General features: G+C 49.9%; 1 protein-coding gene across 1 annotated transcript in view; it reads left to right on the forward strand.

The window, feature by feature from the left end:
* Positions 1 to 22,252, forward strand: part of UBE2O (ubiquitin conjugating enzyme E2 O) — a 1,359,828-nt gene that overhangs the window by 1,234,044 nt on the left and 103,532 nt on the right. Inside the window, exon 16 of the mRNA XM_069654680.1 lies at positions 17,612 to 17,815. Within this exon, the coding sequence (XP_069510781.1) occupies positions 17,612 to 17,815 (204 nt within the window). The remainder of the gene's footprint in view (positions 1 to 17,611; positions 17,816 to 22,252) is intronic.

A 22,252-nucleotide genomic window follows, 5' to 3' on the forward strand; every position in this document is an offset into this window, starting at 1 on the left:
CGAGGGTTTTCACCAAGCTCATGGTGGTGGTGGCAGCGCATCTCAGGAAAGGGGGGGATTCAAGTCTACCCCTAACTGGACGATTGGTTGATCAGGGGGAGCTCTCCCAAGCAAGTCCTGCATTATCTGTCCGTCACCTGCCACTCCCTTCACAAGCTGGGCTTCTCCCTCAATTTAAAGAAGTCCCATTTGACGCCAACACAGCGGCTCCAGTACATCGGAGCAGTGCTCGACACATCCCTGGGGCTGTGTGTTCCTCCCCAGGTGAGGGCTCTTCACATTCAGCAGATGGTGCTGAATGTGAAGTTTCAACTTGCCCAGACTCTCCCAGCGTTCGAGTTCTTGAGACTGTTCGGCCTCATGGCATCCTGCATTCTTCTGGTGCCAGAGGCCAGGTTGCGGATGAGATCTTTGCAATGGGCACTCAAGCTCCAGTGGTCTCAGTCCTCCGGCAGGAACCTGTTCAGGTGCCGAACCGTCTTCGGTCTCCCAGGACCTTCTGTGGTGGGCCGACGAAGGCAATCTGATGAGGGGGGGGGGCCCATTTTGGCTGCACTGGCCGGAGGTGACGATCGTGACGGACGCATCCCTCACGGGATGGGGAGCTCATGCCAACGAGTTGGCAGTCAGCGGTCGTTGGTCTCCGTCGGAGTCCAGACTCGTTGGAGCTGAGGGCCGTCAGGCTAGCCCTGAAGGCTTTTCTGCCGACTGTGCGAGGAAAGTGTCCTGATTCTAACGGCCAACACGGTGGCCATGCACTTCTTAAAAAAAAAAAAAGGGGGGGGGGGCAGGGTCACTTCCTCTGTGCAGGGAGGCGATGCAGCTCGAGTTCTGGGCCATCCAGCAGGAAGTTTCGATCTCGGCTGTTCATCTGGCCGGAGACAACGAGACGGCGGACGCTCTGAGCAGGCAGAGCACGATCTCTCACGAGTGGGAGCTGGCTCAGGATATTCTCCTGGAGATCTTCGCCCTTTGGGGAACCCCTCAAGTGGATCTCTTTGCCTCCAGTGTCAACCGGAAGTGCGAAAGGTTCTGCTCGCTGGAATTTCCTCCAAAAGGAGCCTTAGGAGACGCATTTGTGGTGGAGTGGTCATTCCGACTGCTGTACGCGTCTCCTCCAGTCCCCGTCATCCCGCAAGTACTGCAGAGGTTACGGAGGTTCGGTTCCCGGATGATCCTCATTGCTCCGGCGTGGGCCCGGAGGACATGGTACCCGGACCTTCTCGACTTGTCCGTCTGCCCTCCACGTAGTCTTCCCTACCGAGACGATCTGCTCTCGCGGGAGGGTGGGTCAGGTTCTCCATCCAGAGGTCAAATCCCTCAACCTTCACACTTGGCTTCTGAAAGGTTGAGGTATAAGGATTGGGACCACCCTGAAGACGTGTTGGAGGTGTTGCTCTCGGCCAGACGGCCGGCAACAAAGTCTCTGTACCGTTGGCGTAAATTCTGTGACTGGTCCAGAGTTAAGAATGTGGATCCTTTTGAATGTGACATTCCCATAGTTCTGTCTTTTTTGCTTTCTTTGGCCCACAGGGGCTTACAAGTGGGTACCATTAAAGGTTACCTGGTGGCACTGTCCATATTTAAGCGCTCGTCCGAAGAATGTTTCTATTTTAAGATTCCTTTAATTTCTCAGTTTTTGAAAGGGCTCACCAATGTGTTCCCTCAGTCACCTTTTCTGGTGCCAGGTTGGGATTTGAATCTTGTTCTCAAGTTTCTTATGGGTGCTCCGTTTGAGCCTTTGCATTCTTGCCCTTTGAGACTGTTAACTCTGAAAACTGTGTTTTTGGTTGCATTACTTCCACTCGCAGAGTGAGTGAGTTACAGGCACTTTAAGTTAAGCCACCCTTCACTGTGTTTCATAAGGACAGGGTTGTCCGAGTTCGTCCTTCCTTTCTTCCGAAGGTGGTTTCGGAATTTTATTTGGGCCAGAAGATTGTTCTGACGGCATTCTATCCTCCTCCGCATCCTGGTAAGGAAGAGGAGAGGCTCCATAGGCTTGATCCTAGGAGAGCGTTGAGCTTTTATATTTCACGCATGTCCCGGGTCAGAATGGACGATCAACGCTTCATTGGTTACGCTGGAAAGCGTTTGGGACAAGCTGTGACAAAACAGACTTTGTCTCGTTGGATTATTTTGGCTATCTCCGAGTGTTACTGCTTGGCGGGTAAGGACCCACCGGCTGGCTTGCGGGCCCATTCTACCAGGGGTATGGCTGCATCTACTGCCCTGCAGAGTGGTGTTCCTATTCGTAACATCTGTGATGCAGCCACCTGGGCTTCTGTACATACTTTTGTACGTCACTACTCCCTCGATTCCATCCGAGGACAGGATCTGGCCTTAGGCAAGGCAGTCCTTTATTCCGCAATTTGATTGGGCATGCTAAATTTGTGTTCTAAATTCTCCCCCCCCCACCTTGCTTTGGTACTGCTTTGGGAGTCTGTCAAAGATATGGAATGCGTCGGAGGACCCAATCCCCTCGAAGAAGTTACTCTCTTACCTGGTAACGTTCTTTCGATGGGATGGTCCGACGACGAATTCCATATCGCTCCCTCCCTACCTTCCCCGCTGCAGAATTTCTTATGCGATTGCAGCTTAGGTTTCCGCAAGGCCTTGTGTGTCTGACTGGCAGAAGACTGGTGTCGCACGTTCTGGGGGAAAAAACTACAACTGAGGCTATGGGCGTCGTGCGTCCTACTTATCACATCGGGTGACGTCGGCCGTCGGAGGAGGTCCTCGGGGACGGCGCGTCGACGTCATCGACGCAGGACGCAGACGCCGAAAATGTTCCGAAGCAGCACAGCTGTGGTGATTACTATCAAAGATATGGAATACGTCGTCGGACCATCCCATCGAAAGAACGTTACCAGGTAAGAGAGTAACTTGTTCTTCTTATTGTATAAACACCTAACAAGTAAACAATAAAATAAATAAATCGCCCCTGAACCCCCACTTCTGACTCTCCCTCTGACACTGTCCTTGCTAACCTGCACCTCTCCATCTCCAACACCCTTTATGTCCTTGCCCCTGTCATGAGGATCTGCCTAAAACCTTTCTAAAAGAACAGCTTATACGACTCTGATCTAGCATCTCTGAAACACAGGTGTAGAGTTGCTGAATGGAAGTTTCAGACCTTGGGGGTTACCCTCTGACAAACTGCCCTGCTCCAAAGGCAACATCGCTTCTCTATTTGATCCAAGAAGCAGGCCCACATCCAAGCCCCCATCTCTGAAGCTACTAACATGGCCTAATGTTTCAGAATATGCAAGAAACTCGCCAATCCAACTGCAGTCTCCGCCTCTCTCCTTCCTTCCCAGGCTATCTGCACTCCTTTGGTCTCCAATTTCACATCGAAAACACAGCACATCTTGTCCTCTCCTCCACTCCCATCTCCAAATTCCCCTCACCCCCGCCCACCCATAGCACCACATGAGGTTTCTAAAGTGTTCCGCTCTGTGAAAAGCCTCCCCCAAACAGATACTCTCCTGCTCCTCCAGAACCGTTAAGGACAGCATCATCTCTTCCCAACCTGGCTCTTGCTGACTTCTGCAACCACCCCTTCCCCACAGGCTCTTTCCCTCTATCCCTCAAGCACTCCTTTGTGTACCCTCTCTTGAAAATGCTGTCTGACACCTCCTGTGTGCTAATTATCGCCCTATTTCCACTATGCCCTTCCTGGGTAAACTCTTGGAGAAGCTGGTCCTCCCCCCAACTGATCCTCCACACCGATCTTGTTGGTTGCCTCCATGACCACCAATCTGGATTCCGGTCATCCAGAGGCCTGGAAACTATTCTCCTGAACACCTGGGAAAACATGCTCGCAAATCTCCACTCCAACTCCCCCGCAGTTCTCATTCTCCTTGATCTCTCCACTGCCTTTGACACAGTCAACCATTCCATCCTCCTAAAATGACCGAGACACCCTTGGCATCACTGACTGGCAGCGAGCGATCTTTGCCTTAATGCCAGTAAGATGGAGATCCTTCTGATTGGGACATCTGCACCCTCTTTACCTCCTACCTTTTGGCCATCTACCCTTGCCATCCTGCAAGGCCCAAAACCTCAGGGTCATCTTCGATTCCCCTCTAGCCTTCATCCCTCACATCATGGACCTTGCTAAGAAGTCCCACTTCCAGCTCCACCACCTCAGAGGCATTCTTATTGTCCTCACCTTCCCCCAGAAGCTCAGAACTCGGTTCCACTCCAGGGACCGCATCTGTCCAGCCCTGAAATCTTTCCACTGGCTCCCGGTGGCTGCAAGGATCAAATTTAAGACACTCTGCATCATCCACAATGCCTTCTGGGGCCTGGGACAACGCAATCTCCAACTTTCCCTCCCTAAATACTCCCCTGCTAGAGCCCTATGCTCCTCTGTCGAACACTTCTCCAAGCAGAGTGGAGGGGCAGGTCTCTATCCTCAGCTGGCGCCTCCCTCTGGAACTGCCTCCCTGCCCCTCTCAGACTTGAGCCGGCCCTCCAAGTTCTGGCAACTGCTCAGAACTCTGCTGTTCTCTACCTACTTCCATTCCCTGCTAACCACCCCACAGCTGCTGTGACTGCTGGCCTGATCCTCACAGGATTCCAGGCCCTCTTCCCAGTCAATGCCAGCACCCTCCCCCCTACTGCACTACCCTTGCAGACCCTTGCTTGGCGGCTGTGCATCCCACCCTTGGGAGCCGCCTGCACTAGCACTTAGCCGGAGGTTCTCCTCTTGGCTCTCCTTAGCACTTCCCTCCCGGGCCCTCCACCAGCACTTGCCCACTCCTCCTCTTCCCTCCCTATCTCGTGCAACTCTCCTCACTGCACTTGCACATCCGAATACCACAAGGCCTAGTAGTACCACAACTGTATTTTACTCTTATTGCCATTTGTAATTTGCTCTCCTGCTCCCCTCCCATTTAGCCTTGTTGTGCTTTAAAACACAATCCAGTTGTATAAGCGCCTAACAAATACTCAATATAAAAAAATAAATCCCTTCCTACGTCTGGCCTAGTGAAGCCCTGCTGCTCTGCCTGATCTACGAAAACCCTGAGCAATGGCCTAGCCTTTGAACCAGGGAGAACAACTAGTCTTGACACCTTCTCGAGGATCGAGCCCCTCCGAGTCCCTGGACTGCCTAGTGGACTGACCAGCTCTTTTGTGGGCTACCTTGCCAGATCCATTGCCGTTCCGAATTGAAGTCCGGAATTTTGTTGGTTACCAGCTTGTGCCACAAGCAGCCTTCTCCCCGTATTTCATCTTTCTGCCTTCAAGGGAACCTGTCCTGGGGCAGCTGCTGTGACCGCAACTGGAAGGATGCTTGCCATCGCCTGTGTGCAGTGATCATCTCTTGAACTCTCCTTCCTCCAACCAAAAAAGTGCCCGGAGGAGGCCTGCATTGTTGGATTCTGCATTTCAAATGGATTGTGTCCTCCAACGTATTCCTCATCTATGACATGTAATGTCCCCAGCTGTGCTGCTTCGGAAATTTTTTCGGCGTCGATGCCGTTGGGTCGTTGACCCTCGAGGGCCTCAGTCGAGGGTGACGTCATTGGATGTTACAAGTAGGACGCACGGCACCTGTAGCCTCAGTTCTGTTTTTTCCGCAAACATGTTTCCTTTGTGAACTCGGCGCACCTCATGTCTTCAACTTTATATTGTACGACGGTCTGGCTTTAAGTGTCGGCACGGCAGGTCCAAAATGCCCATCACGGACCTGCACTGTCAGCTTGTGGTGCTTAGGCGAGGACCACGCCACTGACGACTGCTCGAAGTGCCAGTCGTTGACTGCCAAGTCCTTGCGGGAGTGTAAGGGGGAAGTGAAAGGTAGGCTGTATTGCCAAACCCCGTAAATCCAAATCGGCTGGAAGGTCGACCGACTAGTAGAGGTAGTCTCCTCATCGGAAGCCGCCTGGCAGGTCTAGATCCCAGAGTGGTTCACGCCACTCGTCCTGTTCGTCGAGGCGGGTCGGAAGCGACGTCACCATTTGCCTTCCCCGTCCTCATTCGATGACTGATACCTGAAAAGGGTGTCGCGCCCCAATAAGTCCTCTACCCCCGAGGAATGGGAGGCTTTTCGGGAGCAGATGTTGCAGATTTTTCAGTCTCACGGCACAGCCCTGTCCGCGCCTTCAGTTGAAGCCGGCGAGGGTCAGTCTCGGTCTGATACTCGTATGCCCTCGGGCTTGGGTAAGCAGCGCGATAAACATCAGGAACCGCAGAGGTCCCATGCGGACAAGGCATCGGGAGATCACCAGACACATTCCAGGTCATGGTCTTCACCCACAAAAACCGTCGAGGCCAGAGAAGCTGTCGAGGAAGATGTTGATGCCTTTGGCGCTGTGCCCATCGAAGGAGTCTGTCGTCTCTCCCTGGGGTCAGACCTTCGAGGCCTTCGAAATCTTCGGCACCTTTGTCAACACTGATGCAGTCCGCGCCTGCTGGGCTGGAGTTGCTGTCGGACGCCCCTGTGGCTCCTGAACCTCCTAAAAAGACTCTTACTAAAATGTGAAGCCTGTTTCAAATAAGAGGTGCACTCCTCTCCCTAGGAAGGAGTTTTTCCAGTCCCTCCAGACCATTCATGAGGATGCCTTTTGGTCTGCCTTATGGGACACCTAATACTCCGGAATGTCGCGTTGATGAGGATAGTAGGATTGAGCATTTGCGTCTGTCCTTACATGCCGCCAGTGGCCTCGACACCTCCCCTGAGATGGAATTGGGGAAACCCGATCCAGGTGAGAATGCAGGATCCTTCTATAGGAGACTGATGTTGAGAGTTGCTGAGTACCTGGGTTGGTCCAGGCCTCAGGTTGAGTATGAGTATGATCAAGATCTTACGGACATCTTGTATCGGGGTCTGTCTACTGAACCGGTGTTGCCATTTCATGTGGCCCTACAGAAAAGTGTGGCTGCTACTTGTACTTCCCCGGAATCTATTCTGGCGGTTAACAAATCTTTGAAGAAATACCGCCCATCAAGTGGAGCCCCCGGCTACTTATCCACCCACCCCACTCCCAAGAGTTTGGTGGTTCAGGCAGCTACTGCCACCTCAAAGCAAGCAGCATACCCCTCCATCCCCCCGGGACGAATAAACGCATGGATGGGCGGGCGTGCAAGGTATTTGCTGCTGGGAATTTGGCCCTGAAATCGCCCAACTCCACCTGTGCTTTGGCAAAGTTTTTGCACTCTGTGGAATTGTATCTCACTTGTGGCTGAGCATATCCCAGAAGGGGAAGAAAGGGATGGCTTTCTAGCTATTGTGCAAAATGGCAAAGATGCCATGTGTGAATCCTTTCAGTCTGGGTTGGACACTGTGGATTGTGTTGCGCGCTCCATGGCTACGAGCACCGTAATGCGCAGATTTGCGTGGTTGCAGAAGTCCGGTTTTGCACACGATGTGCAGGCCCGTCTTCTCAACATGCCCTTTGACGGGTTGCATCTTGTTGGCAGCAAGGCTTGAAAAGTTGCAGATCTCAAAGGCCGCCGCCAAATCTTTGGGCGCGGCTGTCCGTCAACCTCTGCTTTTCGTCCTAGGGGACAACAATCGAGGGGTCGTTCCTTTTGCTATTAATCCTCATTTGGAAAGGTGAAGAGGATGCCCAGTCAAAGGATCTCCGTAGAGGCACTCGTGGTGGACGGGGTAGGGTTGACAAAGCTGCTCGGGCAGCTGCCTCTTTACCTTCCAGCGCTGCCACTGCTGCTTCTAAGCAGCTATGAGGCCATGACTCCTTCTCTGGTGGGGGGTAGGCTGTCCCAGCATCTCGAAGAATGGCACGCCATTACTTCAGATGCATGGGCTCTGGATACAATAGCCCACGGTTACTGCCTCCCTTTTCTCCAACGGCCTCACGGCAATCCACCGGCGAAACACTCTTTGAAGGTTGCGGATACGCTCCTTGTGCAGGAGATTTGGGCCCTGCTGGAGAAAGGCGCTTTAGAACCGGTGCCTGTGGCAGAGTGGAACAAGGGTTGGTATTCCCCTTATTTTTTGATACCCAAGGACAGAGGACTGAGACCCATCCTGGACTTGCGTTACTTGAACAAATTCCTCAGGATGGACAAGTTCAAGATGGTCAATCTTTCTCAGATCCTTCAGGCCCTCCAACTTCAGGATTGGTTGGTGTCATTGGACCTACAGGATGCTTATTTTCATGTGCTGATCCATCTCAAGCACAGTAAATACCTCAGGTTCGCAGTCGGTGGATCCCACTATCACTTTAAGGTCCTGCCGTTTCGGGCTCACTTCCGCCCCGAGGGTCTTCCCCAAGCTCATGGTGGTGGTGGCAGCTCATCTCAGGAGAGGGGAGGATTCACGCCTACCCCTACCTGGACAATTGCTTGATCAGGGCGCGTTATCCCGAAAAAGCCTTGGATCAGGGCGCATTCTCCCGAACAAGCCTTGGATCATCCAAGCGTCACGTGCCACTCACTTCAGAAGCTTGGCGTCTCCCTCAACTTGTTGCATATGACACCATCCCAACGGCTCCAGTACATAGGCGCGGTTTTGGACACGTCCTTGGGGTTATGCTTGCCACCCAAGGTGAGGGCTCATCACATTCTTAATATGGTCATAAAGTTTCAACAAGCCCAGAGTTTTCAGACTTTCGCATTCTTAAGGTTGCTCGGCCTTATGGTATCCTGCATTTTTCTGGTGCCAGAGGCCTGCTTGAGGATGAGATCCCTTCAGTGGGCTCTAAGGACTCTGTGGTCCCAGTTCTCGGGCAGGATGTCGGATCGCCTTCATGTTCCGCCCTCTGTCTCGCAGGATCTTCTGTGGTGGGCGGACAAGGTGAATCTCATAAGAGGGGAGCCTTTTTGGCAGCCATGGCCGCAGGTCCCGGATGCGTCACGGACAGGGTGGGGAGCTCATGCCGGCGATCTGTCCATCAGCAGTTGCTGGTCTCCATCGGAGTCCAGACTTCACATCAATCTTTTGGAGCCTAGAGCCATCAGACTGGCACTGAAGGCTTTACTGCCGTCTGTATGGGGGAGGTATGTCCTGATAATGACGGACAACACGGTGGCCTTGCATTACCTCAACAAAAGAGGGGGTATAGGGTCACTGCCTCTGTGCAAAGAGGCAATGCAGCTTTGGTTCTGGCCGATCATTGAGGGAATGTCCCTATCGGCGGTTCATCTAGCTGGCAAGGAGAACATGGCGGCGGACGCTCTGAGCAGGCAGAGCGCAGCCTCCCACGAGTGGGAGCTAGCTCCTGAAATCTTTCAGGAGATCTTCACCTTTTGGGGAGACCCACAGGTGGACCTGTTCGCATCCCATGCCAACCGGAAGTGCGAAAGGTTCTGCTCAAGGGAATTTCCTCTGAGAGTAGCTCTAGGAGACGCGTTTGTAGTGGAGTGGCTCTTTCCGCTGCTGTACATGTTTACTCCAATACCCGTCATCCCACAAGTTCTCGGGAGGTTGAAGATTCGGGACCCGCATGATCCTCATTGCCCCAGATTGAGCCCGGAGAGTGTGGTAGCCGGACCTTCTGGACATGTCCATCTGTCCTCCAATACGTCTGCCCATCAGAGAGGATGTTCTCTCGCGGGAGGAAGGTTGGGTTCTCCATCCGAATGTCGAGACTCTCAACCTTTACGCATGGTTTCTGAGAGGCTGAGGTATAGAGATTGGTACCTTCCAGATGACTTAATCGGGGTGTTGCTTTCGACTAGATGCCTGGCAACCAAGTCCCTGTACAGTTGGCGATAGTTTTGCGACTGGTGCAGGGGAAAGAATGTAGATTCCTTTCAGTGCTCGTTTCCAGAGATTCTTTTTCCTGCTTTCCTTGGCCCACAGGGGTCTTCAGGTGGACACCATCAAAGGTTACTTGACAGCGCTGTCTATATTTAAGTGCTCATCATAGGAATGCTCTTATTTTAAAATTTCACGGATCACAGTTTTTGAAAGGGCTCACAAATGTGTTCCAGCCGTCGCCATTTCAGGTGCCGATCTAGGACCTTAATTTGGTTTTGAAATTTCTGATGGGTGCTCCATTTGAGCCTTTGCACTCTTGCCCATTGGGACTTTTGATATTTAAAACTTTTTTCTTGGTTGCAGTTACGCCTGCTAGAAGAGTGAGCGAGTTGCAGGCACTTTCTTCTAAGCCACCCTTTACTTTGTTCCACAAGGACAGGGTCTTACTGAGTTTGTTCATCCTTTTTGCCTACGGTTGTGTCCGAATTTCATGAGTCAGAAGGTGGTACTCCCCGCTTTCTATCCTCATCCTAGTAAGGACAAGTAACGGCTTCATTGGTTGTATCCTAGGAGAGCTTTGAGTTTTTATCTCTCCAGAATGGCCAAGCTCAGAGTGGACGACCAACTCTTTGTGGGATATACTGGACACCGTTTGGGACAGGCGGTTTATAAGCAGACCCTGTCTAGGTCAATTATCCTCACTATTTCGGAATGCTACTGGTTGGCTGGTAAGGACCCTTCTGAGGGTTTGTGTGCCCACTCCACCAGGGGCATCACCACTTCGTCAGCACCCCAGAGGGGTTTGCTGGTTAAGAATATCTGTAACGCTGCAACGTGGTCTTCTATACACACACATTTAAGCATCACTCCCTGGGTACGTCCCATGCTCAGGATGTTGCCTTTGGTAAGGCAGTTCTGTACTCTGCCATTTGAATTGGGTATGTCTAAATTCTTTTCCCTCCTCCACTCCTCTTTACTGCTATGGGAGTCTGTCATAGATGAGGAATACGTTGAGGACACAATCCATTCGAAAAACAAGTTACTTACCAAACTGGTAACGTTCTTTTGACTGGATGTTCCTCCAACATATTCCTCATCGCCCTCCCAGCCAACAATTCTCAAGAATTTCCCATGCCATTACAGCTTACGTCCCGTAAGGCTACGTGCAGTCGACTTATGTCTCTAGGCATGTATGCACATGTTGTGGGAAGGGGAAAAAACATAAATTGAGGCTACAGGCGCTGTGCGTCCTACATGTAATAGCCAATGACATCACCCTCGACGGAGGCCCTCGAGGGACATCGACCCGACACAAGGGCGCCCTCTGCCGAAAAAACATTCCGAAGCAGCACCTATGGGGACATTACATGTCATAGATGAGGAATACGTTGGAGGAACATCCAGTCGAAAGAACGTTACCAGTTTGATAAGTAACTTGTTCTTCTTCACCAACAGGTTTTGCATCTTACTAGCCGACTAGAACAATCCTCAAACCTGCAACTCCTGGGCATCTCCCACTGGAACCAACAGCTGAAGATCTTACCCCCAGCCTTTACACAGACATCTGGGAAAATTGGAGTGCGGGGGGGGCAAAAATATTGGTGTGGCTGTCATTTCATCCCCTGCCCCCAAGGTCCCTCGATGTCCCAGCCCCACAAATTCACTAATTGGGTTACATTGGGAACCGGTCCCTTTGTCTCCCATCTCTGTTCCACTCGCCTTTGGTTGTTGCACCTAGGTCAGCATGCTGCCTTTGGGTTAGCCTTGGGTCTTGAAGAAAGTTGAAATCTTTTCTCTGGAAAATTTATTGTAGAACTTTGAAGTAGTTTGAAACTACCACCATAAGCCCATTGAATCCTTTCTACAGAGGAATCCTACTGGTGTGAAACATTTTATGGCTCTTGCGACTTTTGGTCACATGACCCCATTGATCTTGGGGTTTGGACTGCTCAAGTTAGGATATTGTCTTGTGAATTGATTGCCATCCCTTACTGCATCTAAACGACTTGCCTGATTTGCTGAAATAAGTTATCCAATATATATTTGAACTTATCGTGCATGCTTATATTTGTATCGTAGTGTTGTGCGATACTACCTGTCGGATTCATTTTCCAGTGTGTTCAGAAGGCCTATAATAAATCTCTTTTTATACTTGACTGTCTAAATTGAAATATTGTGTGCCATACTGTGTGTACTCATGAGGGACCCTGACACCACACATTCTCTCCTGAGAATAAGCTTTGTCTGCTGTCCACACTACCTTGAGTGGGTTTTGCCTAACCTCTCAGAGCTCTCTGTTCATCATAACTAGGGTGGCTTCCTAAAATCTGATTCAAGAAATCCATCTGAACATATCTACCTCAGAAGACCCCCAGGGCACGATGCAGGCGAAGGTCAATGGCCACTTGAAGAACATAGCAAAAGATTACCCTTATAGCCAAGCTACTGTCGCAGGGGAGGCTGCTTGTTACACAAGCCTATGGTCTCCGCTGTCCCAATTGCGAAATCGGGGCTGCGACTGATGCAGTGAGGTAGCCCACAAGGAAAATAGTCAGCCCACCAAATGGATCTTTAACTACTTGGGAAATCTTCCAAGGCCAGGATTGTCAAGCAGGGGTCGAGACTGGTTGTTAAAGGTTTGAAACGCTAATGAAGTCGTCCTAGAGATGAGCAAAGAAGCAGGACGTTTTTGTGAACATTTGAAGACCCTGCTGGTTGGCTACAACAAGGAGTTCCTGGTCTTCAGTGGGTTGCTTCTCTTTGAAGCAGCAACAGTCCTCCATCTGTCCAGTATTCAAGCTGGAGTTGCCCCCCTCAAGCCCATCAATGACAATCATCTGCACCATTCAAAGTGGCAGGTGCTGTCCACTCATGGACCACCTTTGTCCTCCATTTGCCCAGCAACAGTCACACATTGGCATGAATATTGACTGGGACCAGACAGTCCCAGCCACCACATTTCGCTGCAAACCCGCACCGCTGCTTTCTCTGGGAAAGCTGGTGCTGGGAACAGGCATACTGTATTTATGATATGGCATTTGTAACGCGCCTATACACAAGTGTTTCAAGGCGCAACGAGGCAAGGGAGGAGGAACAGAGAGAAGAGACAACGTTCTTACTAGGCCAGCCTAGAGAGAACCAGAGCTCTGTAGAAAATGAGCTTCTGGGGGAAGGAGAGGAGAGGAAGAATACCTCTGAGGAGGTGCAGCTGGTAGTGTGACTTTTCTTGGAGACATCGGAGATGTGAGGAGATAAGGAAAGTGTGGAGTCGAAGATGACCCTGAGGTTTTTAGCCTTGCAGGCAGAGGGCCAAGAGGTCAGCCAGATTGACAGGAAAGGAGGGAGCAGATGTGCCGATGAGGAGAATCTTGGTGTTACTGTCATTAAGGTGGAGATCATTGGCAGCACACCACTCCTGGATAGCAGACAGTGATGAGAGACGAAGAGGTGGCAGAAGGGAGCCTGAAAATGAGCAGTGTGTCATCCGCATAGCACTGAAAGTTGGGGCAGAGAGCGGCAATGCGGTGGGCAAGAAGTGCCATGTTTTGGATGAACAGCCAGGGAGAGAGGTTAAACACCAGGGTAACACCACAGGAAGAGATGGAGGAGACGAAGGACCCAAGCTGGACCCGGGAGGGTCGATCAGAGAGGAAAGAAGTCAGCCAAGCTAGGGCCTGATCGGTGAAACCCAGGTTATAACGGAGACGGTTGAGCAGGATGACATGGTTGACTGTATCAAATCAGACGAGAGATCAAGTAAGATGAGGACACGGGTTGTTGGAATCAAGGTTGGAGAGCAGGTCTTCATGGGTGTTCAGGAGAGCAGTTTCCGTGCTTCTGGAAGCTCTGAAACCAGACTCATGGTCATGGAGACAACCAACAGATTCAGTGTGAAGATTAAGCTGGGAGATGGCCAGCTTTTCCAGGAGTTTGCCCAGGAAAGGAGTGATGGAGATTGGGCGATAGTCGGGCAGGAGTCAATGGCAGAGGGTTTCTTAGGAAGAGGGTGCACAAGGGAGTATTTCAGGGAGGAAGGGAAGACTTCAGTGGCAAAGGAGTGGTTGCAGAAGTCGGCCAGAGCAGGAGCACAGGGTATCAATATGATCCTTGATGGTTTTGAAGGAACAGGGGTGAACCTGTTTTGACAAGACTTTCATAGATTGGACTTGTATTGTAACCTTGTCTAGGGAGAGCAGGGGAAAGGCAGAGGAGGAGGGAGGAGAGGTGGCTGAAGAAGGGCCAGGGGACGAGCAGGGAGTAGGGGGAGAAGAGAGGGAGGACAGGATGTCCTGAGTTTTTGGAAATTAAATAAGAGGCCAGGGCTGTGCAGAGGGCCTGAGAGTTGACAGGAGATGCAGAGACTGATACTGGATTCGCCTGCTCCTTGCAGATTTTAAAGAGTTCGGCTGAGTTGTTAGATGCCGTAGAGACATGGGCTTGGATGTGGGCTCTCTTCTTGGTGCGGACAGAGTCGGTATTGCCTTTGGAGCAGGCGACAGTTCAGTGTGTCAGAGGATGTACCTGAAGCACACCATTTCCTCTCAGCAACAATGCACTTGCGTTTAAGGGTGACACGGTCTGAGTTGCTAAGAGTTGCACTTGGCTTTGAACTTCCTCATGAACATCGAGCATTTCCGATATAGCCGAGTGGAGCATGGAGAGTGCTGTGTCAGGGTGTGAGTCAGCCAAGGGGGGAGGAGGGCGTGAGAAAGTGGTAGCGAAGCCTCAACTGACACGTGCTTCATGGGTCGGATAACCGAGAAGGTAGGTGGCAATGCTGGAGTTGGTTTGGCCTGAGGGGTGGAGAGGGTGAGCTGGGAGGAAAGGAGAAAGTGATCACTCAAGGTCTGAAGAGATCAGAACATCCAACGTGTGCCCTGCAGAGTGAGTCGGGCCAGAGGGGAGAATAGACAGTGAAAGAGTCGCAGAGTTCGAGAAAGAGTCTGGAGGAAGGGCAGGAAGCATCCAGGTTGGATGTTGACATCTCCAAGAAGGAGTTGAGTGGTCAAGACTAGGAGGGAATAGGAGAGGTCCGCCCCCTCAGAGGAAGGAGGAGATCTGACCTGGTGGCCGATAGATGGTAGCCACAGTAAGGAAATGGCCAGGAGAGAGAGAGCCTGCAGACGAGGCTTTCGAAAGATGAGTAGGCCTGCGTAGGAATGAGAGAGGCAGGAATCCACTCAGGGAAGATCAGGGCTGCACCCCCATCGGAACGGTTGGGTCTGGGTGCAGAGAGGATCTTGTAGCCATCAGTAAGGAGTGTGTCTAAAGCTTATGACAGAGCTGGTCGTGAACCATGTCTCGGTGAGACCGGGGACATCGAGGTAGAGTTCCTCCAGGAGGCAGCAGATGTCAGAGGAGTGTTGGACAGCTGAGTGGAGTTTAGAGTGGCAATATGGAGAAGTTGCCATCATTGAAAGACTTCCAGGGAGGGGTACAGATCAGAGGTACGCTGTGTGGAGGTGTAGAAGAAGCCCAAGGAGGGGTGGGGGGGCAGAAGAGGAAGGAGAGGGCAAGGTAGCCAAGGCGGATACAGCCGTGGGAGGCTAGGAAGCTGTGGAGGGAAGGGAGGACAGCAGGATAAGAAAGTAAATTGATGAGGCGTGGGAAGAGACCATCAAAGAGAAGGTTGGCTTGAGGGCCTTCGACCAAGATGGTATCATTCAAGTAGACATTAATGATTACCTTGGAGGAGTGGAAGGAGGCCAGAAGGGTCTCCCACCGTTTCGCCATTAATGGGAGAAAATGAGAAAGGAGAGAACACAGAGACCATATGTAGCGTCCATTGGTCTGGTAAGGGAACGTCAATGAGGATGTCGGTGAGGGTTTGCCTGGAGGAAGTACTGCTATAGGTGTCAGCGATGGGGAGGCCCGGGTTGGAGACAAGGATGTCCTTTTTAAACTTCTTCCTACCAGATTTTGTTAGGAGAGCAGGATAGTCTATAGAAAAGCAGTTAGAAAAGATAGGAGAGACAGAGAGCACCATAGATTAGGTAGGGAGAGGAGCAGAGGAAGGATGTGGGGAGAACACTAGGGAAGGACACAGGGCGGGGCGCAAGCAGACAAAACAGTAGAGCGTTCCCTAGATGCTTTACTAGGAGGTAAAACCAGAGGACGACACTACTTTTGCAATGTAGTTAAAATACAGGAGAAAAACACCCAGGTCTGAGAGTCCTGTACAGTAAGGGAAAGGCCCCAAGAAGGCCACTTTATAGTATATGGCACCCTATATGGCATTAAGCAGTAAAATTCACTGTAGAAAAAAGTTCAGCTGTCACCAGCCCGTCTTGAACGTATCATGCAAGTATCCACATAGGGACACAAAGTATCCCTGCTTCACCTCTATAAGGTGAAGAGTGCAGTGTAAAATAAAGAATTCCACAGCTACATGGATCACTAGTGCCCTCTAAACAAAGAAGCCTAGCAAGGCAAGTGAAGTAAAAAGACTTCACTCTTCACTCTTCAAAAGTCGAGAAAGGCACACAATAACAGCTAAAGGTTTGGTTGGGGGAGTCTTTCAAAAGAAGAGAATTCTGTGTCAGCAATGTGTACTTTAGATAAACTACCTTCAGTAATGTTAGTTCTGATGGACACAATATTCCCCCCTCCCCCTGATAATCGCCCTACCATCTACTGCTCTAGTGGCACTGTCCTTTTAAATAATTATTGAAAGAAAATGATGAGTGACCATGATAAGCTTAAGTTCTGCTGTCCTTGCTTAGCCGAAAGTGGCAAAAGGCTTAACTGAGGAAAATGGCACAGACTGTTCTGCACAATCATGACGACGGTCACATCACAAGATGAACGGGTTGAAGGCTAAGCCGGTCGGTGCCACCTACTGACTGCAAAAGGAGTCCGGTACAGATTGGGTCGATTATATATTTCAAAAGATCAGGAATATTGTCCACCAGACAGGACATTACTGAAGGCAAGCAATGTATTCTTTGCATACCAAAATTAGTGTTCTAGACACGAAAGGGGGACCAGTATGCAAATGCACCATGATATTGGTGGCATTTGATGAGCTTGTGCCAAGGCTCCATTCGGAAGGATGTCAACTGTACCACACTGTCATTCCCATTGAGGATCAAACGTGTATGTGGTTGTTGCATTCTTGAGAAATGTCAATCTTGGGCTGGTAGAGCTCCCATATGAATTAGTGCTTCTCTAGGAAAATGACAAGTATCTTTTGGAGAACAATGCAAGAATTGAATTCAATGACTGTATATACAGGGTACCTAGATATGTGGCATGGGGGAACTTTTTAGAGAGGTCTACGACGTGGCCCTGTGAAATATCGCCCGTTAACTAAAATGTCCTTTACTGTCCATTACAAGGTAGAGGGGGCTATTTTTTAAATAATCCTGCTATAATCTTGATAGTGTTAGTTAACTTTTATACTTCATATATGTACTGCACACAGTAACGGATCAGGCCAGTGGATGTTTCAATCACCAATTTTACTGGAGCACACTTGCAAGATCTAGAGTGGCAGTGATCCAGAGCAGTATTTACGCACTATCATCCTTACACAGCTCATAACTGAGATGGAATAGTGAACCTTGCTATATTTGGTTCACTTGGCTCTACCCACACAGCTCTCACCAACCCACTGTCTGTTACAAAGAACCAATGGATCACCAAAAACACACTAAAGAAATCATTAAATCGTTATGTTCTCGCAGTGAGTAATTCTGATAATTCCCACATGAGAACACAATGGTAAACAAATGCTTAACAACCATCTCTTAAAACTGTTGCAAGTTGATCTATTTAATTAGTGTAAAGAATTTAGCAAATGTTACTTTCTAGAAGAGACAACTGGCTTAAAGGTGCATGGTTGATATTGCAAGAAATGCCTGCATTTTCTGTATCACGGTAGTTGGTTGTGTGTAAGTACAGGCATTGTTGTAACTAAGCTTACTTCTCTGCTTGCAGGATCTTTTTTCTGCTCTCATTAAAGGACCCAACCGCACCCCATATGAGGATAGCCTCTTTCTATTTGACATGCAGCTTCCCAACATCTACCCAGCCGTTCCGCCTCTCTTCCGATACCTCTCTCAGTGCAGTGGCCGTTTGAATCCCAACTTGTATGACAATGGGAAAGTGTGCGTCAGTCTCCTTGGAACGTGGATTGGGAAGGTAAGCATGTTATCATTAAGTGCAGTCAAAGGAGCATATACAAAGGGGAGCTCCGTCATAACAAAATAAGACAGACACACGGAAGGGGTTGGATACTGTCTGTGTATGACCATGTTTGGTTTGAAGCTGACCCAGCAAAAAGGTGCTTCTCAAAATACAAAACTGCTTGATCTTTTGCTATTGGCCCTTTCAATACTGGAAATAATTTCAGGTTTAAGCATTTAAGCCTGGTTACGGCTGCACCAGCTTGATCAGAAAAGGATTTCCCCATGTCTCCTTTGTTTTTGTTTTCTCTGGGTGTTCATCACTGTTTGGGATTACATAATGTTTAAAGAAGCCAGAGAGTATAATACTTTGCCAGTTCACTCAGCCCCCGTCATCCTTCACACTCATGTTTTTCCTTCTAGGAATAGTGCATAGTCCTCCTCTGATATCAGTCCACAAGATATCCATTGGTCTTCAACTAGTGGAATGGTGTCACTGGGAAGGGGACAGAGAATATTGTGCCATAGTAAATTAATTTAAAACTCATGCTGGATGCATGTTCCAGACAGTTTGTTCTCCTTTGAACAGGGCAGTAGCTTTTTCCAGTGGCTCTCACTTGAAATTTATTTTTCTCTGAACCTTCTATAGCACGGCTTAAAGTAGGCTTTTTTCTTATGCATAGGCATACACTGAGCTTGGTGTGGCTCTCGCCTGATCACTCATGGGTGCTGGTTGCTTTTGGTGACACACTTTGAGTGAAGAATTTGTGAGAGGTGCTCCCAAGGTGAGTAAATAGCTTCCATTAGATCCCATGAGGTACTCCCAGCATGTCGCATGGCAAGATGTGCTCTGAATCTGTCCATGCAGCATATCAGAACTATAGGGTTGGCCCGAGCAATGAGAACACTACGAGAACAGAGCTTCAGTTAAGATTTTCATCAACCATTATTTTCATTTAGGGAAACCTTCAATTTAGAGTAGGTACATCGAGCTTCATTGAACTTGTGGCATAGTGAGCGCTAATTTGTTTGCATCGCATGGGAAGGACACAGTAGCCATGTATGGTCAACCAATTCACCAGCAGATTGTAGGTATCTGCATGCTCAGTGGTAATATACAAGATTCATCAGCCATCAACATTTAAACCTCAGAAATGTTCCGGTAGTGTAGGTTTGAACATGTGAATTCATGCAGACAATCTCTATTGGCCAGGTTTCCCACACTTTGGTCCACCCCTTCTAGATCCTTCCAGTGTTCTGCAAGCGATAACCTGGCTACATTAAGCACATGTGTTGGAAGAATATGCATGAACTCTTGTAGCTTATAGGTCCCGTCCTCCAAAACTAGCAAATCGGGCAGTCGAATGGCAGCCATAAACCACATATATCTTGTATCTTGGAAGGATTTTGTTCCAATAGATTTGTGCTTTGGCACATTACTACTAGGGACGACTTGGTGTCCCAACTTCCGTGCACCCCCTCAAACATAATGAGGACAAAGAGGGAAAGTACTAATGTGAATGGTGTGAAGAGAGGTGACCACTAAAAGAATGTTATAGGCCTTTGCATTCGTGGTGGTGCATCTTGAGGACTTCGGTGCTCTTGACAAAATATGGCAAGGTGATGCAGGCTCAATTGCAACACCAAACTCCTGGTAGATTTTCACAGGGTTCCCCTCTCTAGGAGGAAATATAATCTGGAGATATGGCCTTTGTCAATATTTTCTTATTGTCTGCTCAAGGGGAATGGGTTGTCCCACTAGCTTAACTAACTTCTCCAGAATGGGGACTTGTATGGATTCACATGCTCATGAATATTCCCCATTGTCAGGCTGGGAAGCCTCGGTAGAAAAGAAAAGCAATTTCCCTTTAGACTGAACATTGCTGGTCTCTTCTGTAACTAATCATTGTCCTTTGGGGTCATACTGTCCCCAGCCAATGACTCGTCCCCCTTAGCTCCACCCTCTTCAGATTTTTACAACACGTTTCAGTGTTGGGTGTCCTTTCATTTTCTCCTCAAATTGTGAGTTTATTGTAGTTTTCTGACCTTTTCCTCATCGACCATCACGTGTGGACTACTGGCAGCGGGGACCTGTTGCCAGCGAAGATCATGTTTCCATCATCTGATTTTTTTTTTTCCAAGTTTCAGTGGTCCCATGCTTGGACCTACATCTCACCTAGACAATGTCCGACGTGGCCAAGAGAAGTCTCTTCAGGGCCTCCGAGGCCTGTAGCCTGAAGGACGTGTATGTCGAGGATCGGCACCTCAAGTGCCATCGTCTCCACCATAACAAAGACGGGTGCGATATCTGGCGTGGCTGCCTGGTGAAGACCAAGAGGGATCGTTCTCACAGGTTGGTGGCTTGGCTCAAGGAGGACAAGACCTCTGACACGGCCTCTGGGTGCAGTCACACCGTGTCTAGAACCGGCAGGTCCCATAAGCGTGTTCCCTCTGAGAAAATGAAGTCTAGGTCCTTTGAGGATGCTCCTTCCGTGGGGATCCAAAAAAAGGCCAAGCGTCACGTATCTGCTCACACAAAGGTTGCTGCTGCTGAATCTGGTTCAGCAACGGATCTCTCCCTGTCATCGGCACAGTCAACAGTGAGCCTACCGGCTGGTGGATTGCCTTCTGCAAAGAAGTCTCTAACCCTTTACGAACACAAGTAGTCTTCTAATTACATTGGATTGATCACTGTCGGCCCCAAGGGCCCCGTTGACGACAACTTCGTCAGTCAAGAACACTGTCATGGCCACTGGGCAAGGACCACTAGTTACATCATCTAAAGGGACCAGGTGCACCCAGTCCTGGCGCCTTTGGCGCCAGGCTCATGAGAAAGTGTGCTCTGCACACTTTATTTCTGGAGCACGTGTTGTTAATCCAGGTCTGGCGTGGCCTTAGCAAAACCTTGGGCTGCACGTGCAGCATCCTCTGGGAGTGGCAAGGTGGGGCCACAAGGCGGAGCCAAGGGGGCGTGGCTGGGACCAGGCTATTTAAGCCTGTCCCGCCCGCATGCAAGCGCTTTGCGTTATTCTGCTTATAGCAGCGGAACATTCACCGCCGCCTGGAGCGCTCTTACCTAATTCCGTCATTGCCATCGCCTGAAGCACAGCTTACCTGACTCCAGCAATACCATTGCCTGAAGCGCATATTACCTGATTCTGGCAATCCCATCGCCTGCAGCGCATTTTACTTGATTCCAGCAGTCACCACAGTCTGAGAGCATCCTCACCTGTTCTGGGCGCCTAAGCTACACAGGAGCTCATTTCGTCCGCCATCCATCCATCCACCAACCAACCGCTGGCAGGTCTTCGGATAGCTACCTCTCGTCAGACGTCGCCAGGCCATACCTGCAGGAGAAAAGGACAAACAAGGTTAGAAACAACATAAAGACTTTACGCTAAGGTCGCACGCAACACATTCCTCATGCTTGACCTTAGAATCAAACTTACCTTCTACTTGGGACATCGTAAACTCCTCAGGCCCTCATTTGGACTCTCTTCCAACACTGCGACTCTGCTGAGCCCTTCCCCACCTATTGGGGAGAAGGAACGACATTACAAGGGTTACAGACAATAATCACGGAAAAAAGACATTGCTAAAGAATACGGACAATAATCATTGTTGAGAAGCATTTACCTTTGAAGTGGGTCAGCCACAGCCGGTCTGGGCTGCCACGCACATGGACCAGTGAAGAAACTAGGTCCCATTAAAGACGCCCCTGCAGTTGAGAAGCAGGATGGAGAGCTCCTCCTCATAAATAAACAGGTGAGACTATATGGGTAAACGCATGCTCACCTCATTCTGGGAAGAAGGGTTTGAGGGAAATCAGTCCAACCACAGCATTCTCGCAGCCTCTCGTATTCTCTCAGGGGCATTATCAGCAACCAGCGCAGTCCACACTACAGGAGCAGTGGAAGAAGTCTGATCCAGGGGAGCCAAGTCCAGGGAGGGCTGCAACCGTGCCCCAAAGTCCCTGCAGAGACCAGGTGAGCATAACAAACACTACCTAGTCGATGAGTACTTTGTCTACCAAAACCGCCACCTCGTCAACAACTTCTTCGTCAATGACCACAGCACTATCGACCATCATGTCGACGGCCCTGTCGATTACCCTGTTGACATCTACCACTCCATCGATGAAAATGTTCGGCAGCGGCCGTCTTCTCTACATTCACAACTGCAATGACAAGGGTGCCTTTGCTTCCATGGCCTCTGTCTGCAATGCCAACCACGACATTGTTGCCAATTTTACAAATTCCCCATCAGCTCCTTCTGAAATAATCTGATAGGGTGAGGGAGTTGCTGCCTCCATCGAACTTCCTACTGAGGCCCGTGGGGTGTCTCCACCAGCCCCAGTGGGGTCTCCAAGGAAATCTCCTCACATCTACTGTAGTTTGGATGGCGAATACCTGCCTGAGGATTTCTTCTCTGACCATGAAGGGGGCCAGGGCCC

The sequence above is a fragment of the Ambystoma mexicanum genome, chromosome 3q (genome assembly GCF_040938575.1).
Source record: "Ambystoma mexicanum isolate Mex_15411 chromosome 3q, UKY_AmexF1_1, whole genome shotgun sequence".
In the NCBI taxonomy this organism is placed as follows: Eukaryota; Metazoa; Chordata; class Amphibia; order Caudata; family Ambystomatidae; genus Ambystoma; species Ambystoma mexicanum.